This window comes from Felis catus, chromosome C2 (genome assembly GCF_018350175.1).
Source record: "Felis catus isolate Fca126 chromosome C2, F.catus_Fca126_mat1.0, whole genome shotgun sequence".
Classification (NCBI taxonomy): domain Eukaryota; kingdom Metazoa; phylum Chordata; class Mammalia; order Carnivora; family Felidae; genus Felis; species Felis catus.
The window spans coordinates 5695158-5711959 of NC_058376.1; the positions used below are offsets into that span (position 1 = coordinate 5695158).

Sequence of the window (16802 nt, forward strand, 5' to 3'; positions counted from 1 at the left end):
AGGGATAACATGAACAAACATGAGAAAAGACAGACCGCCACCCCTGTAATAAAGGGAAATGAGGACAGGTTTCATTTTAAGTGAATTTGGAGCAATCTAAAAGGAAAATTTGCGGTTCATTTTTCACCTGAGTTACTCAACATGCCTGAGCAATGTGGTGTTCCTGGAATGCAGAAATCTGCGGTAGAGGGTTTAGCTCTCGTGGTTGGCCGGCAGGTGAATCCTGGCAGTGAGCAGAGTCCATTCACCTGTGGTGGGAAGGGGGAGGGGAGCGTGCCAGAAACAGGCCCCGGCTAGTGGTTTTCTAAAGAAGAGATGCCTGTTCTCATCACTCACGTCCTTGATGGTGCTGTGAGCATTTGCACATCCCTGTTTTTACCAACTTTTTAAAGACCTCTACATCTGCCACTGCGGCTCCCAGGCTGATTTGGATGAATGCATAAAATACTGGCACTTGCAAAACCACACAGATCCATTGACAAGGTGCTACTGTTGTCATGGAGATCAAAAGAGACAGTTTCTTAAAGGAAGTGGGGGTTGGCAGGGGGGGATCGGAGGCTGGAGAAAGGGCGCCTAGAAGGATGAAAGAAGGCTGTTTAGGGAGACTAAAGGAGGAAGAAAATGCCAGGGCCAGAAAGGGGACAGAGTACCCCAGATGGCAGATAAATGAGGCACATGGAAAGAAACCGGGCTCATTACTGGATCCAAAGGCAAATGAAAGGAAGAGTAGTATTCAACGTGGAAAAATAATTAACCCCTACATGAGAAACGCAATAGTGAATAGAGAAGGGCTTCTCGTGGAACTGTAGCACACTCTGAGGGGTTTGAGAGAAGGTAGGAACAGAACCCCCCGTAAATCAGAGCCGTCTGTAAATAACAACATCTTCCAGTGCGGAAAGGGACTCAGAATGTTGAATTCTACAATATAGAGTAAAGGGGGCCCTCCTCCACTTTAGACTTCCTTCCTTTGTTCTTTTTTTCTTCATTTTTCCATTCACTTACTCTCCAGAATCTTCCTTAATATGTATTAAGAGGACTGGTTGGCAGGTGAGGTTTGCTCTAAATCTGTGAGTCTGCCTTAAGTGATCCTTATTGTATATTTTTTAATGTTCTTATTTATTTATTTGTTTGTTTTTGAGAGAAAGAGAAAAAAACACAAGTGGGGGAAGAGCAGAGAGAGAAAGGGAGCTCCAGGCTCTGAGTGCAGAGAGCCCAACTCAGGGCTCAAACCCATGGACCGTGAAATCATGACCTGAGCTGAAATCAGCCACTTAACCAACTGAGCCACCCAGGCGCCTCAAGTGATCCTTGTTATGAAAACATGTAGCCCATCAGCTGGCTAAGGAAGTGAGCAAACTTTCTGGAATACCTGTTTTAAGAAGGAAAATAAAAAGATCACTTTGTCCAAATAAGTTGGTTCTTTGAATGCTATTTGCTGCCTTAACGGGGCCTGGAAAATGAAGCCGGACCCTTCCAAATCCTTCCTGGATCTCTCATCCTGATGCGTGAGCTGCCACACTAAGTGACCACGTGGAAGCCAGCTCTCAGCTTGAATCTAAGTTGCACGGTGCTCCTGAGACCTTCTTCCGTACTGGCTCATCCAGGCCTCTGATCAGGCCTGTATCGTGATTCCTGATTCCGGGCATCTCGTCCATCTTTAAGCCTTTCCCATTAGCCCTGGACCCAGTCAGATTATAACCCTGCAACTGAGGTCATTCCTACCCGTCACTTTTGTTGAGCCTCATCTGTGCTCAAAACCCTTCTCTTCTGCACCTACCGTAACATTTTCTGAGAATGTCCCCTGTGCTGAAGTTCCGTTTTAGACGAGTGAGTGGGTGAGATTTCAGGCATGCTTGTGGGAATCCTTGTGCGCTTGGAGCTTGCATTCAAGTCCTTGGAAACCAACATTCGATACGGACCGGTGGCCGCAGGAGGGGATGGAAGTGATCAGTTCTTGCTGAGCCGATGGCTGAAGGAGAGAGAACCAGAGGCTGAAGGACAGAGAACGTGGATGGAGGCAGTCGAAGGAAACCGATGAGCTGGCGGTGGAGAATGAGTTGGGTTTTGACAGAGAAGGGAGAGGAGTAGTCTCTGATGCGGGGGAGCAGCAGGGAGAGGCTCATGAGATGGGAAAATGCAAGAGAGTTCGAACTTCCGTGCTTGTTCAGCAGCCCGAGAGAACCCTAGGTCATCAGGGAACGTCCAGAAACATCCTTGTTAAATCTCAACTACAGGTACAGCTGAGATTTGGAGAGAAGGGGCATGATCGAAGTGGTTTCTTAGGAAATTTGCCTTCTTCAGTAACCGGCAACCCAGATTCAAGATCTCTACCTGATTTCCTCTTTTTCCTTTCTTCCACCGTTAACTCCATTCATTTAGTTTCATTAAACAAATGAAAACTTTTTTTTCGATCACAATTTGATGCTATTTAACATCAAACTGGTTGATGGTTCTGAAACCATCTTCCACATTAGGATTTCTTCTTTACATACATCTACCTTTATCCCAGGTCAACACATGCTCCAAGGCTCAGATGTTTAAAGCATCATTGCAAACAAACTTGAAAGTAAAGGGTATTATGTACTAACTTGCCTTGGGATGATGTGAAGCTCATTGCCAGACAAATGGATTCAGGGGCCACCACTGTTCCACACCCCCTGTCCCCACTGGCCTGTTGCCCATTCAAATCAGAGAGAATCTCCAGGGTCACTTTCAAAACACTTTGGAATGCGCACCACAGTCCCTAACATTTCCTATACTGAATGTACAAAAATCCTGTTTCTATGGATTTGTAAAAAGGTAAGAGTTTTTCAGTGTTTCCAAGGATTTCTTTCATGTAAACACATCCCTAAGTTGAAATCTGACTGCTCAGCATACAAAATAATGATAAAACATAAACTCTGCCTGATATAGTTAGAATTTTGTCTTGTTTTTGCGCATGCAAGCAATGCTTTCTCTTCATGTGATTTGTTAAATGTTTCTTTGATTTAAAAATGTCTAGCATAATTATGCTAGTTAGAATGTACTCTTACCCATGGGAGGGAAAAAAGGAAGATTTCTCCACCCTACCCATGCAGCCAGATCACAGGCATGATTAATCTCCCAAACCCAAGGAGCTAAAAGTCAGCAAGCAGGTTCCTCTACTTCTGGAAGGTTTAGCTAAATTGGTTGCCGTGCTGTGTAAACATATTCTGATGGAAATTGCCTTTATTCCCTTCTCTCGCTTCTTGATCCGATGCGTAACCACCGTATTGGGATCCTGACCTAGTGTCTGAGGGGGTCTTAAACCTACACAGTGAGTCACTTGAAAAATTAGAATATTTAATGAGTCTAAACCTAATCTTAAAAAATATATATCATTTATATTTGGGTCACTGTATTTAACATTAAAAATTTTTTAAGGTTTATTTATTTTTGAGAGAGAGAGAGCATGAGCAGGGAAGGAGCAGAGAGAGAAAGGGAGACACAGAACCAGAAGCAGGCTCCAGGCTCCGAGCTCTCTGCACAGAGCCCAACGCGGGGCTCTAACTCACGAGCCGTGAGATCATGACCTGAGCCGAAGTCAGACATTTAACCAACTGAACCACCCAGACGCCCCATGCTGTATTTAACACTTAAAAACTACATGAAATAAAAGAAATACCTGTTTTAAATTTGACTTAGAGATGACTCTTGCAGGGAGATTAATTTCATTAATTAATGAAATGATATAAATGCCACTCAGGGGTTGTGGTAAAACAATTTCCATGTCATCAAATTCTCAAAATCTAAAATCTTTGGATCTGATTTCATACAAAGTGAAAGGTCATAGCTCATCACTGGAAAAACAAGATTGCATAGAGCTGTGCGTATAAAAAAGATCTCTCGTCAGGATCCAACGGTGCCGACTTGACTATGAACGCACTGGTTTACATGCCTGTTTCGTCGATCTCTGTCGGATCTACGTATTTGCCTGAAATCAGACTGCTTGTTGAGGAAGACAGCTGCAATCCAAGAAAACCAAATATGAGGAAACTTGCTTTAAAAGATGTGATTTTACTGCTCCTCTATAGCTCAGACTAACACTCCAACGTAACCGGTGGTATCTAATCCCACTGGGAGGGTGCCTATTAGGCAATTCATCAATATTTGCTGAAGTTCATTAATGCTGCCCAGAACCTCCTTCTGCCTTCTCCCTGTGTGGATGCTGCTGCCTCGCGCTTTGCCCTTGATGAAGGACTAGCTCACCAGCCAGCCCCGCCCCATCTGCTCCCTAGCCACCATTCCTGGCTGCCCTGTGCGGCCACCCTGCCTCTCCCAGCCGCTTTCTGCAGGCACCTGGCAGTATGTCCTCACCTCCCAGGCCCGAGCCCTGGCCACCCTTCCAAGTCCACGGGGAGCGGCCCCTTCCAACCGCTCCGAGTTCACCGCTTTCTGGACGCCTGCTGGCCTTCGCATCCAGGGCCGGACACTCGACACTTGAGAGTCTCTCTGGTTTCCTAAGTGTTTACTCCCTCTCTCCAATTGGATTGTCAGCACTTGGGGGACAGAGAAAGTCCTCATGCTCCTGAGGGCTCTAAGCCCACGGTTTGTAGTGAAATACAGACACACAGATACTCACACGCACACCAGACAAAACACAAATATGCACACATACACAGTTGCACACACTCGTATGCAAACACACATGTACTCACACACAGACATAGCACAAATACACATACACACTTGCACATACACTCACATACACACTTGGGTTCACACATAATGCACACGCAGACATAATACAAATACTCATATATGTACACTTGCACACAAGTAAGTATCTCTTGACTGCCTGAAAGTCTGCAAAACCTCCCTGCAAAATCACTGTTGTGTTGCTCTTATAATTGTAAAGAGTTTGGCTTCTTTTAAAAATCCAAGATGTTGGCTAACATGTTCTGTCTTCAACTCAGCAGACCCTCTGTCATTAGCAGAGACTAGCCAACTATAGCCTCACCCCTGCCCAGGTTACATCCCTATGAAATGATTCCAAAACGATTTGTGCCTTAAGGAAAGAAGGCTGCCTTCTTGTCATTGGTGGACCCCCTTCACATGCAGCTCTCAGCTGGAAACACCTTTATTCTGGAACATTCCATTAAAGTGGAAGCTCCACGAGGGCAGCGACCTTGTTTTAACAACTCATTTCTGGGGGCACCTAGGGGGCTCAGTCGGTTAGGGGTTCGACTCTGGCTCAGGTCACGATCTCACGGTTTGTGAGTTGGAGCCCCGCGTCGGGCTCTGTGATGACAGCTCAGAGCCTGGAGCCTGCTTCAGATTCTGTGTCTCCCTCTCTCTCTGCCCCTCCCCTGCTCTCTCTCTCTCTCTCTCTCTCTCTCTCTCTCTCTCTCTCTCTCAAAAATAAATAAACATTCAAAAAAAATTTTTTAATAAAATAAAACAAAAAATCATTTCTGCTCCCTGTCAGAGCAGCTCTTACTCAGTAGATTTTGCTGGGTGAAGGTGTGAAGATTGGTGTCCCCGTGTGATGGCTGGTGGACCTGGGGCACCACATGCGTACGTGGTGTTTCCGACCCCCGAGGAGGAGTACGCGGCCAAGGGCGGCTGCACATGAGCTCACTGCAAACATCCCTGTCTCGACTCCTGTTAGGACACCTCCTACCTTCATCGCCATGGCCGTCCGACTGTATTCCGCTTCCCTAAGAGGCGGGTGGGTGTGGGCTTCCCTCCTGTCCTTCTCAAGTTTTCCTTAGTGCGTTCTTTTCTTCTCCTCTTCAGGCTCCCAAGAAACATTTGCAAAATGGGATTATCCGTGGCTACCAGATAGGTTACCGCGAGTACAGCACCGGGGGCAACTTCCAATTCAACATTATCAGTATCGACACCACTGGGGACAGTGAGATTTACACCCTGGACAACCTCAATAAGTTCACCCAGTACGGCCTGGTAGTGCAGGCCTGCAACCGGGCCGGGACGGGACCTTCTTCTCAGGAAATCATCACCACCACCCTCGAGGATGGTAGGTTCTGGAGGCGGCCGCTCGGGCCTTTCCTTCCTCAAGCGTCTGCTCTGGTCTGGTGGCCACTCTGGCCCCCGGCAGCCTGGCTCCTGCTGGCTCTGCCGTGACAAAGGTGCCAGGCCCGGGCCGGGGACTGGGGGTTCCAGGGAAACTTGCCTTAATTCACTCACCGGCTGCAGGGACTGGGTCTCACCCTTGACTGCAGAGCCCAAATCTGTTCTTCTCCAGCATCTCAATCATTCCAAGCAGGAGAATTGGGCTTTTCCCGAGTGCATCCAAGGCTCTCCCTAGGACCGACTAGGACGTAGAAATCTGATTTTCTAAGAATTTCTTCCAAATCAATGTTAAAGGGGATTTTTCTTTCTTTTCTTATTTTTCTTCTTATTATATTATTATTATTATTATTATTATTATTATTATTATTATTATTATTATTTTGGATTGCTTTCTATTTTCAACTGCTCTGCACCAGAGAAAGGAATGAGCAGGGTCCTGGAGCAAATCTCACGGTGACCGAGCACCCCCTAGTGACCATGAGGAGTTACTTCACCCTTCTCCCATGCCTTCCAGTCGTGCTTGAAAAGCAATAGAGAACGGTGTCCAGAGGCCCAAGGTTAGGGGCAGAGATAAGGCATGGGGTTCATTGTCACACTATGTGTAGATTTTTAAGGCGGCAACTTCGCACGCTGGGGACTTGCGTCCATAACTTCCGACCATTTTTACAGGGAGAGAAGTCTTACAAAACCAGGAACCCTAAAACCGGGATTTTTCTTTCCAACTCCATGGTCTTTGCAATCATGGTTACGTATGCCTTTTGGTTTTCACTTCTATGCTCATGGTGCACCGATGTGTGTGTTTCTGTTGATACTTTGTCCCTTCTCCCAGCCAGGCCATTTAAGCTTTGCATAAACTCAATGTGAAGAAAACAAGACCTCAGACATCCTTCCGGCCTCTGTCTTAATCCATTCTCCCTCTTTCCTCTGACAAAATATTATACTTTTGAAAGGGGAGTCTGGCCTGGGAGGAGGGGGACAGTGAATAAGCTATATGACTACATGTCTGCACTGTAGCACTTGCCAAGAGCTAGGCTTCCACTTTACATGCCAGATGCATCTAAATACAGAGGGTCACTTACAAGAGTGTTGGGGAAATAAATCGGACAAGCTATGGTGTTTTACTCATGCAGTAATATCAGAAGCATTCCCCATTCCCCAGTCCCAGTCCAGCCTCCTTCAAAGTGAAGCCATTAACTCAGAAAGGGAGACTATGGAAGTATGTTAGGACATAGACTCATATTATGTTACATTTTACGGAGTTATAATATTTGCATAGGGTAGTGGTACTCGGGGCTTTTTTTCCTTAATTTTGTGGGTTGAGTGCGATTTTTTTCTTTTCCTTGCACGTTGCAGTGTTAAACTAATGTTGCTTATTCGGTATTGCTTTGCCAGTTAAACCTCCCATGGTTGTTACAGATTCTAATTGTTTAATTTCAGTGCCCAGTTACCCCCCTGAAAATGTCCAAGCCATAGCAACATCACCAGAAAGCATATCAATATCCTGGTCCACACTTTCCAAGGAAGCCTTGAATGGAATTCTCCAGGGGTTCAGAGTCATTTACTGGGCCAACCTGATGGACGGAGGTAAGAGGGCTAAAAGAGCTGTTGAGTTTGCCCCCAAAGGATGTGTGCTGGGATTAGCAGGCCCTCCTCCTAATGTGGGATACAGGCTACGGAGGGCACATCTTTATCAGTGGACACAGTCTGCCTTCCCCCTGGCGTCCTGTTCTTGCCTCTCCTCTGATGCGCTCACAGGTGTGCACAGCTGTTTAAAACATCACGTCTCCTCAAAAAGTGATGTGAGGTAACGGAGTGGGTGGCATTTGGGGACTCTAGGCACGGAGGCATTTTCCTAGATGAGTATCTATGCCAAGCCCCCGCCTCCACATGCAGCACCAAGATGTTGATTTGTATCTGGAAAGTTCTACGTGACGTGTATCCTAAAAGGCTGACCTCTTCCAAATTCCCAATAGAGCTCAGCAGGGAAACTTCTTAAGTGCCTGTAGCTGACCCAGGAGAGGGCTCAGGAGGAATGCCGGAATATTCCTCACGAGGAGCCATTTAATCCCAAACCTCCTTCTGTCTTTTTCCCCTTCTCCTTCCCCACCTCCCGTTTCTCTTCTGTCGTTCTTCTTGTTTCTCTGTGCTTGTTTTTATTTTTCTTCCAAGTGACAGGACAAAATCCTTCTGTTGGTTTGGGCAAGACTCTGAATGAGAGCCTGCTCAGATAGAGGCGAGGCTGGGCCCAGAACTTTCTTGGGGAGAGTACCTCTCGGTGTGCCTGCTTTCAGAGGGTGGGTGTTGCTGAACCAGACTGAGCGCCTCTCCGTGAGCGGGATAGACACACACCTGTACCACAGCCCTCACGGGGAAGCTACTAAGGCCTGCATCCCAAGACCGTGTGGCCCACGCTCCCACCCTCCCCTTCAGTCCAGTCTCAGCCTCCTCCTGCACCTCCCGTCCCAGGGCAGGGGGGTGCCTCTCCCCTTGTGTGGGGCTTCTTTGAACCCCTCTGACTGCATGTGGCCTCCTGGTGCGTGCTTGCCTCTGAGTTTGGGCAAACATAGCCAGAGCCCCCAGATATATCTCGAGTCTGCTCTGCCAAGCAGGTGGCTGTCCCCACCCAGTTAAACAGAGCACACAGGGCCTCAGAGGCCGCAGGGGGCTCTAATATTGATGCCACAGTGCAGGAAGGAAGACATGTTAATAAATAAGCTAAGTAAATAGCAGTTTGGGGAGCCTTAGTTATTTATGTCTTCATCAGACCTGCTTCTCAGGGCTCAGTAAGGATTCACCTGCTCCATCCGAGGCAGGCACACTGAGTATCTACTCTGTGCTGGCCTCGTGCTAGACCAGTGAGCCCAGAAGAATCTAGTGAACATAGAACCACAAGCCCGGTAATGCACAGCCATCCTCCACAGAGGGACAGAACTACGTAAATGATTCTTTGACAACTTCACCCTCTTGTCCCCCAAAAGAGCTCTTTTAAAATCCCATAGAGGTAAAGTGTAGAGCAAAAATATTTGTAAAAAGTATCTATTTTGTTGACAGTGTCATACTATATCATCGTATATTGTTGTTGTGGTTTCTCGTTCTCCTTTTGAATGACGTGAAGCTAGAACCCCTGAGCGCACTCCCCTAAAGGCAACGTGACACTGAAATGATTTTGTTGTTCTTCCTGTTGGAAATGTTTTCCAGAACCCGGTGGTGACGACTCATCCGTATTTTCACACATCGCTCCTATTCGCTAATATTGCCTATTAACACCTTAGCTCTACGAAGGGTAATGTGGTGAAGAGGGTTCTTTTGACTTGACGCTTCTAAGCGTTAAATACTTGAATATTCAAAAACATGAAAGGCTTTAAGTAAAGACTGCTTAGAAATGCATACGGTTCCTAAAGATACGTTGGCTCACGGTATTCAGATCAAAGCGATGTGCTTAATGCCTAATGTAGGAGTTCTACACTTAATCTCCGAAAGATGAGAAAGAAACCCTTAGAGACATAAACCTGCTACGAACACTCACTCCTTACCTGCTGCTTATAAGAAGTGACATTTATGAATTAGCAGGTGATTCCACAGGATCACTGATACTTCTGCAAAAACTTCTCAGGCTGCGGCCCGAGGCTCCCACGGACGTGAGACATCGTGACTGTGTAAAGGACTGGACCCACTCACCCACACCCCCACAGCCACACTCGCACGCACCCCCACACACTCACGCACACAGACTCACACATACATCTACACACTCATAGGCACACACACTCGCAGACTGGCAGACCCAGGTTGTCACTAGCACTGTGAGTAGCAATTGCCCCGAATACTTTCAAATATGTACATCAGAAAAGCATTTGTTATTGTTAACGTGATCAGATAAAGCTGGTTAATATATCTGATAGGACAGGCGAGCCACACACCACGTTGGTGAAATTTCCGAGTGTCTTATCATCTGAAAGCTCAGTACTTTGCAAGACCTCACAAAGCCGTTCATCTGAGATTGCTAGAAAACTTGTGCACGCCGAAGTCCCGTTTCCGTCTGAATCCGAACCGCTTGTCGTCTCTTCCGTCTTTCCCCCAGACAGCACCGTGGATTCTGAAGCGAGGCGGCATTTAGGTGCCATCCGGCTGTTAGCGTCGATGGTCGGCCAGTTCACGGCACTTCAGAAACGTTATTCCCACCCCCGTTTTTTGTCTTAAAACCCTTTGAGAACGAGGGAGGGCATCGATACATAAAACAGTTTGTTTTCCAACAGAAAGTGAAAAAAATGTTAGAGTAGAAATGATACCTCTAAATTCATTTCATGTATTTATTTCATGTTATTTTAGTCATGATTTCACCTGAGCGTTATTCTTCAGTTCCTGTTTGTTTTTTAATAACCTTACTGAGGCTGTAAAAGGTAGATGATAGAAATCCTCCTTAAGCCTTAAAAAAAAAAGTACAAGGGCTCAAAAGAATGGCAAATGAAGCATGCCGTTTTGATTGGGCTTTTTGTCATAATTGTCCTCCTTAGTTTCTGCAGCTCCACTAAAGATCAAGTGTCTGCCAGGCAGGACCAGGCCCTTCCCCTTCGGTCATCGAGAGTGAGGTGCACGTGTGGCACATATTAGGAAGGTCTGGGGGGTGATCTTGAACTGGGGTTCTGACCGCAGTCACATTCCTGGTTCATGAATACATCAGTTCCTCAAAGCAGTATGAACCCCAATACGAGTAAACATCCAAGTGTTCATTCTGATCTGTCTCATGCTTCTTGAGCGATGGAATTCTTCTGTTTTAACTATTGCTTCAAAAAGATGGGGGCGACCCCCTCCACCTTGTCCCTCTTAGCCGCCCTCTTCCCCATCACTGTCTCTCATCCAGGAGCCGCACTGATGAATCAGCACCTCTGTCTCTCGCAGCAAATGACTGCAGCCTGCTTTCTCCACCAGGGAGAGACTCCCGGGTCCTTCTTAAAGATAACAACTGCAAAAAAACAAAAGCAAAAACCCAGAGACCCCAGGGGTTAAATAATTTAGACAAGGTCTCATAACTGGCTGCTGGCACGCAGCCCTGTGAAACCCCATTTTCCTGGCGTGTGTGTGTGTGTGTGTGTGTGTGTGTGAGAGAGAGAGAGAGAGAGAGAGAGAGAGATCCTTGGCACAGCATAGAAATTCCTAAATCTGAAAAGATCTTGATGACATCTATACTTAATGTTTTTCCCATTAGCATTGAAGTGTTTATCCTCATCCTACTGCCCCTATTAGATATGTTTAGGAAAATGAACATTGCGAGTGCATAGGACAGTATGAAGAGCCATGGTGGTCGCCAGGCAGAACCTTCCTTCGGGGGGGAGACTTCCTCACCCTTCTGGCCTGACAGTTGTCCACTCTCTGAATGTGCGGCAACCCCACGCACGAGCAAATATCTTTTTACCTTTGTAAGCCATCTCTTGAGGCTTCCAAATCGTGGCCCCAAAAGGTCTGCATACACTGCTGACCTCCCCAGAAGACACCCGGCCAAAGACCCCTCCTGGGGACCCCCCTCCTTGCCCACTTTCTCCCCCAGGAAAGCATCCTGCCAGAGAGCTGGCCCACAGTCTGCTCAAGGCCTCTGGCTCGTGTCCAGGTCTGCAGCTGGGTCTGTGACCCAACATCCCTCACATCCCCCACAGCCCTCCCCCCATGCAAAGGCCCCAGCACGTGCGTGACAAGCCTTGGCCACCCCATGACTATTTTAGATTCAGCTTTTCTCCTGTGTCCAGCTCAACCTTGATCCTTTGAGTGACAAACACCAAAGAGACAAGAAGACACTCTGTGGTCTTCATAATCACAGAATACGTGGCTGTTAATTACTAGGTGGCCTTCTGTGAGACGTGTGAGAAGGACAGGAGGGCGGGAAGAGAAAGCCACGCTGGTGGAGAGCTCAATAATCTGACCGACATGATGTTTTTCACTGAGTGACCACCGCAGAGCACGGAGACCGTGGTCTGTGGACCTGAGGCCGTGCACTGTGGCTCCACGGCCCATGCTCTCGGCCGCTCTGCTAGGCTCCGTGACCTTAGGCAAGGTACCTCCCTGCTGTGGTTTCCTCGCCTGTAACATGCAGGCCAACAACACGATTGGTGTGCTGGCTAAATGAGTTAGCATCTGAAGCCAGAACAGCGCTGGCCCGTAAGTGGGTCCTACTGCTTGTCGACTGTAAGCACAGGTGCACAGGTGGCCTTGGCTACGGCCAGCCACCCAACGAACAGTCCCTCCTGGACCTGTGCTCCGCCCGTCCTCTTACTAACTGGGGGGCCCAGGCTCGCAGGCAGTGCCCATCCTCCACAGCTGGCTGTGCCCGGGGGTGAGTGGTCCTCAAGCCTCTCTCTCCTGCACCAGCTGCTCCGTAGGTGGCTCATTTCAGAACCTAGAACACCCGTGGAGGTACTTAACGCATCATTGTAAGTTTTCTCAAATTGCCCTGTCTGATACGCCTAAGAAGGGAGAGCAAAACGTTCCCTCTCTGAGTATTATTAGCTGATCCCACTCCAGAAAATGAAGCATTTTTAGCTGACGCCAAGTTTCTGACACATCAGCGTGTCACTTTGGCAAAGAAGCTCGGGGGGTGGGGGGCAGCGGCGGGGGTTCACTCCAGGGAAGAGGAGCCGTTTCCTGAGCCACCTCATCTCAGCTCAGACACCTGAGAAGTTAGGTACTTAAAAATACATGTACGTTAAAGTACGATTTGTTTGTTAAACAAAAGACAAAACTCGACTTGCAGAAGTTTTTTTAAATGTATTTTTTAACTTTATTTATTTTGAGAGAGAGAGGGAGAGAGAGAATTCTCAAGCAGGTCCTGCACTGTCAGCACGGAGCCTGATGTGGGGATTCGATCTCAGAAACCGTGAGATCAGGGCCTGAGCCGAAACCAAGAGTCAGATGCTTAACAGATTGAGCACCCAGGCGCCCCTGACTCGCAGAAGTTTTTTGATGAGCAGTTAGAAATGCACCTGCAGGGGGCGCCAGGGTGACTGGGTCCGTTTAGCATCCAACTCTTGGTTTCGGCTCAGGTCATGATCTTGCGGTTTCATGGGTTCGAGACCCACATCAGGCTCTGCGCTGGCAGCACAAAGCCTGCTTGGGAATCTCTCTCTCTGTCCCTCTTTCTCTGCCCCTCCCCAAATCGTGCCGTGTCTGTCTCTCTCAAAATAAGTGAATAAACTTAGCAGAGTGAGCAGCCCCAAGCTCCCCGGGTTGAGTGGGGGGGGCACGCTTGATTGGCTGCTGGCCCCGGCCGTCGGGTTGGGTGGTAACACTTGGAGTGACCTGCTCCGTTTTCCAGACTGATGTTCTGCCGTGTTCCGTGGCAGTTGCACATGAATGAGTGTCGGTGCCGTGTGCAGGCTGTGCACGGTCCCTCTGAGCCATCTCAGGGTGTGGCAGCTAGAGGGCGAGCCCCAGGGCTGGCCAGTGAGCACGGCACGCCCACAGCCAGTCACCGGATCCTGTTCTCTTGTCCTCCAGAGCTGGGCGAGATTAAAAACGTCACCACGACGCAGCCTTCTCTAGAGCTGGACGGGCTGGAGAAATATACCAACTACAGCATCCAGGTGCTGGCCTTCACCCGTGCGGGGGACGGCGTCAGAAGTGAGCAGATCTTCACTCGGACCAAAGAGGATGGTAAGAGACGGGGCAGGTGTGGATGGGACTCCAGGGGACACATAGGGCCCCACAGAGTGACAGCATCCCGGGCAGAAGCCAGTGTTGGGAGGGCTGGGTCCTGCAGGCCAGTGTTCCTCTATCAGCCTGGCCTTGACTTTGCTCTGGACAAACCTTTTGCTGCCCTGCCAGAATATTCCAGCTCAATTCAGACCATTGACTCCCTGTGTCGCCTTTGTTCGTTGTCTCCTTTGTCCCTCTCCCCTATAGTTTTTCTTCTTTTTAAAATTTTTTGGCCAAGTATTATTTAAACAAAAATGCCTTTATCCCAGAGCTGTAAAACAGGTCGTACCTGTTTTGTGTCCCATCAGAATAATTTTAGTGATGCTTCAGCTATGAGTGTAGGCTCTGATTGTTTCCATCCTTCCACTTGAAAATTATGTAATGGCCTAAGACCTATTATTCTGTGCCAGCTTTAGAATCACTTCAGAATAAATCCTTAATTTGAGATCTTCATATTAATCGTTTTTGACTTCTTAGAAGAACTGATAATGATTTAGTAAAGTTTTAAATCATGGCTCACTTCAGTTCAGACCATTAATTCTTGCTGTTCCACACCATCTGGACTTGGTTGTGTGACTCTTTCCCCAACCTACCAAAACTCTCTGGCAAGTGGTTTTTTCCTAAGTTTTTTAAAAGTTTATTTATTTATTTTGAGAGAGAGAGAGCGCGCGTGTGGGAGGGTCAGAGAGAGAGGGAGAGAGAATCCCAAGCGGGGTCCACACTGCCAGCGGAGAGCCCGATGCAGGGGCTCGAACTTGGCAAACCATGAGATCATGACCTGAGCCAAGATCAAAAAGCCAGAAGCTTAACCGATTGAGCCACCCAGGCGCCCCTTTGTATTATTTTAAGGGAAACCTGAGGGGCCATATCTGAGCCTGTCTGGAGAACAGCTGAAGTTGTGATAAATGTTACAGCAACAGTGAGAAAAGCAAGTCTCCACCTGGAGAAAGTAAAGAGCAAAACGGATGTCCAATGATACCCATGTGGGACTCTCCAGATGAGAGCGCAGAATTGTACCAGAGGTAGGGGCAGGATGAGGCACCGGTGCACCTACATTCCGTGCAGGTTTGGGCTCGCCGAACTGTTTTGTCTTCTTGCCAGGACTCTGCTCCCAGGAAGCCGGGCAGGGTGCAGGGGGGAGGTGTTACCCACATAGAACATGCAACATCAAACACACTGCGGTTCCATCCACATCCGTCCTGTGGAAGCCCCAGGCTCAGAGGCCTGGATGGACTCTTCCTTCAGCCTTTTCTGTCCCCTAACAAAGCTTCTCTGACACCCGCAGCATACTACCTCTCACCTTACTCTCTGCCCTCCCCTCCGCAAACCCAGCCCTTCTTCCCCCCAACTGGTCCCATCCATCTATGCTCACACATTATTTTCACTGTCTCTGTCGCCCTTCTTGCTTTATTGGGGGCACACACAAATTCATCCTCATTAGCTGTAGCTTTTCTAGAATACACAGGCAGTTCTTTCCAGGAATGTGCAGGTGTCAGCCAATTCTGCCCAAGGAAATGGATTATTTAGGGCAATCCGAGGTCAGAATGAAATGCCATTAGAAAGTCACACATTAATGGAGAGATCTACAAAGCTATGTCCTAAGTGAAGGGGGTCATAATTTAATTTTTAGAAATGCGGTAGACAGCTGTGTCTAGAAGCTGGCTGTGTCACTTGCTGCCCAAGGGACTTCGGGCACCTTACCTCACCTTCTCTGAACTGATGTACAAAATTGACATCATAATCAGACTGCACAGAGTTAAGATATAGAAAGTCAAGTGATGTCTGCAAACACCCAGCCTGACACATAGTGGGATGGTTCTGACACTAGATGTTTGATTATTTGATCTTCACTCCTTCGGAGTGGGGGCGGAACACTCTTTTGCCCTGCTAAGCAATAACACAAATGTCACTGGAATTATTATTTAAAGACCAAATTGATCGGCAACACAAAATTTTGACACCTGCATTTTTTAGACGAAGGTACAGAAATCTGTTAAGAAGGGAAGGCTCGCCACAGCTTTTTGACCGGTAATTTGGATCAATTTGTAATTAATTCCCCACTTTTAGAAATCATAGGGTTCTCTCTCAACACTTGACCCCGACGCATAAGGTCTAATTTGTCATTCAGCCATTCTGTGCTTTTGTACCCAATGCTGATGGTATATGGAGGTACCATTGATTGTAGAGGGCCCTGCCCTCCCCCAGGAAGGAAGTGAAGGACCCACTGGTCCAGGTGTACCTCACAGACAGAGATGCAAGCCCTGAATGTCAGTATTTACTCGGGATGAATCGCCAGCATTTTCAAAACAAAGCCGAGCAGAGATTCGGTAGAAATCGAGAAAAACTGGTATAATAAGCTTATCTCCCAGATTCACATGAAACATTCACTAATTTAAAATGGTGAAGAACTGAGCTAGTCACCATGGTTAACTCAAGACCCAGCGTAAATAGGCACTCGAGCAATTGATAGAACTGAATGCAAGTTGGTGTCTAATTGAGAGAAGCAACAAGGCTAATTACCATAGAAGGACTGCTTAATCAGATTGAGAATACACAACCTGTTTAAACTTGTGCTACAAAATCTTACAGTTTTGAAGTTTGGATTGACCTGCCAGGCTCAATTAAATTGTGTAAGATTGTGGATAAGATTCCAGTAAAATAATAATTGCCAACATTCATTAAGTTCTTCCTCAGTAAGGCACTAATCTAGGCACAGAGTAAAGTTTCAGTGTTTGTTGATAGTCTCACAAGGAAAGAAATATTTATGCATTGAAAGCAAGCATTAAATTTGGTTCTCTCTGCCCAATTTGTTTCTTTTTTTTTTTAAGAGCTGTAGTATTTTTTGAGAGAGAGAAAGAGAGTGTGTGTGTGTGTGTGTGTGTGTGTGTGTGCACAAGCAGAGGAGGGACAGAGGAGGAAGGAGAGAGAATCCCAAGCAGATTCCATGCTTAGCACAGAGCCCTACACAGGGCTCAATCCCATGACCACAAGAGCATGACCTGCACCAAAGTCGAGTCAGACACTCAACCAACTGAGCTGCCCAGGCACCCTGGCCCAATACATTT

General features: G+C 47.4%; 1 protein-coding gene across 2 annotated transcripts in view; it reads left to right on the forward strand.

Moving 5' to 3' along the window:
- The window catches only part of DSCAM (DS cell adhesion molecule), a 706002-nt gene that overhangs the window by 657544 nt on the left and 31656 nt on the right, over positions 1-16802 (forward strand). Inside the window, exons 17-19 of one of the 2 annotated variants that reach the window (XM_045036594.1) lie at positions 5758-5998; positions 7492-7638; positions 13540-13695. In XM_045036594.1, the coding sequence (XP_044892529.1) occupies positions 5758-5998; positions 7492-7638; positions 13540-13695 (544 nt within the window). Of the gene's footprint in view, positions 1-5757; positions 5999-7491; positions 7639-13539; positions 13696-16802 lie in introns of those variants that run through there. The other variant, XM_045036595.1, reaches the window with a different exon arrangement.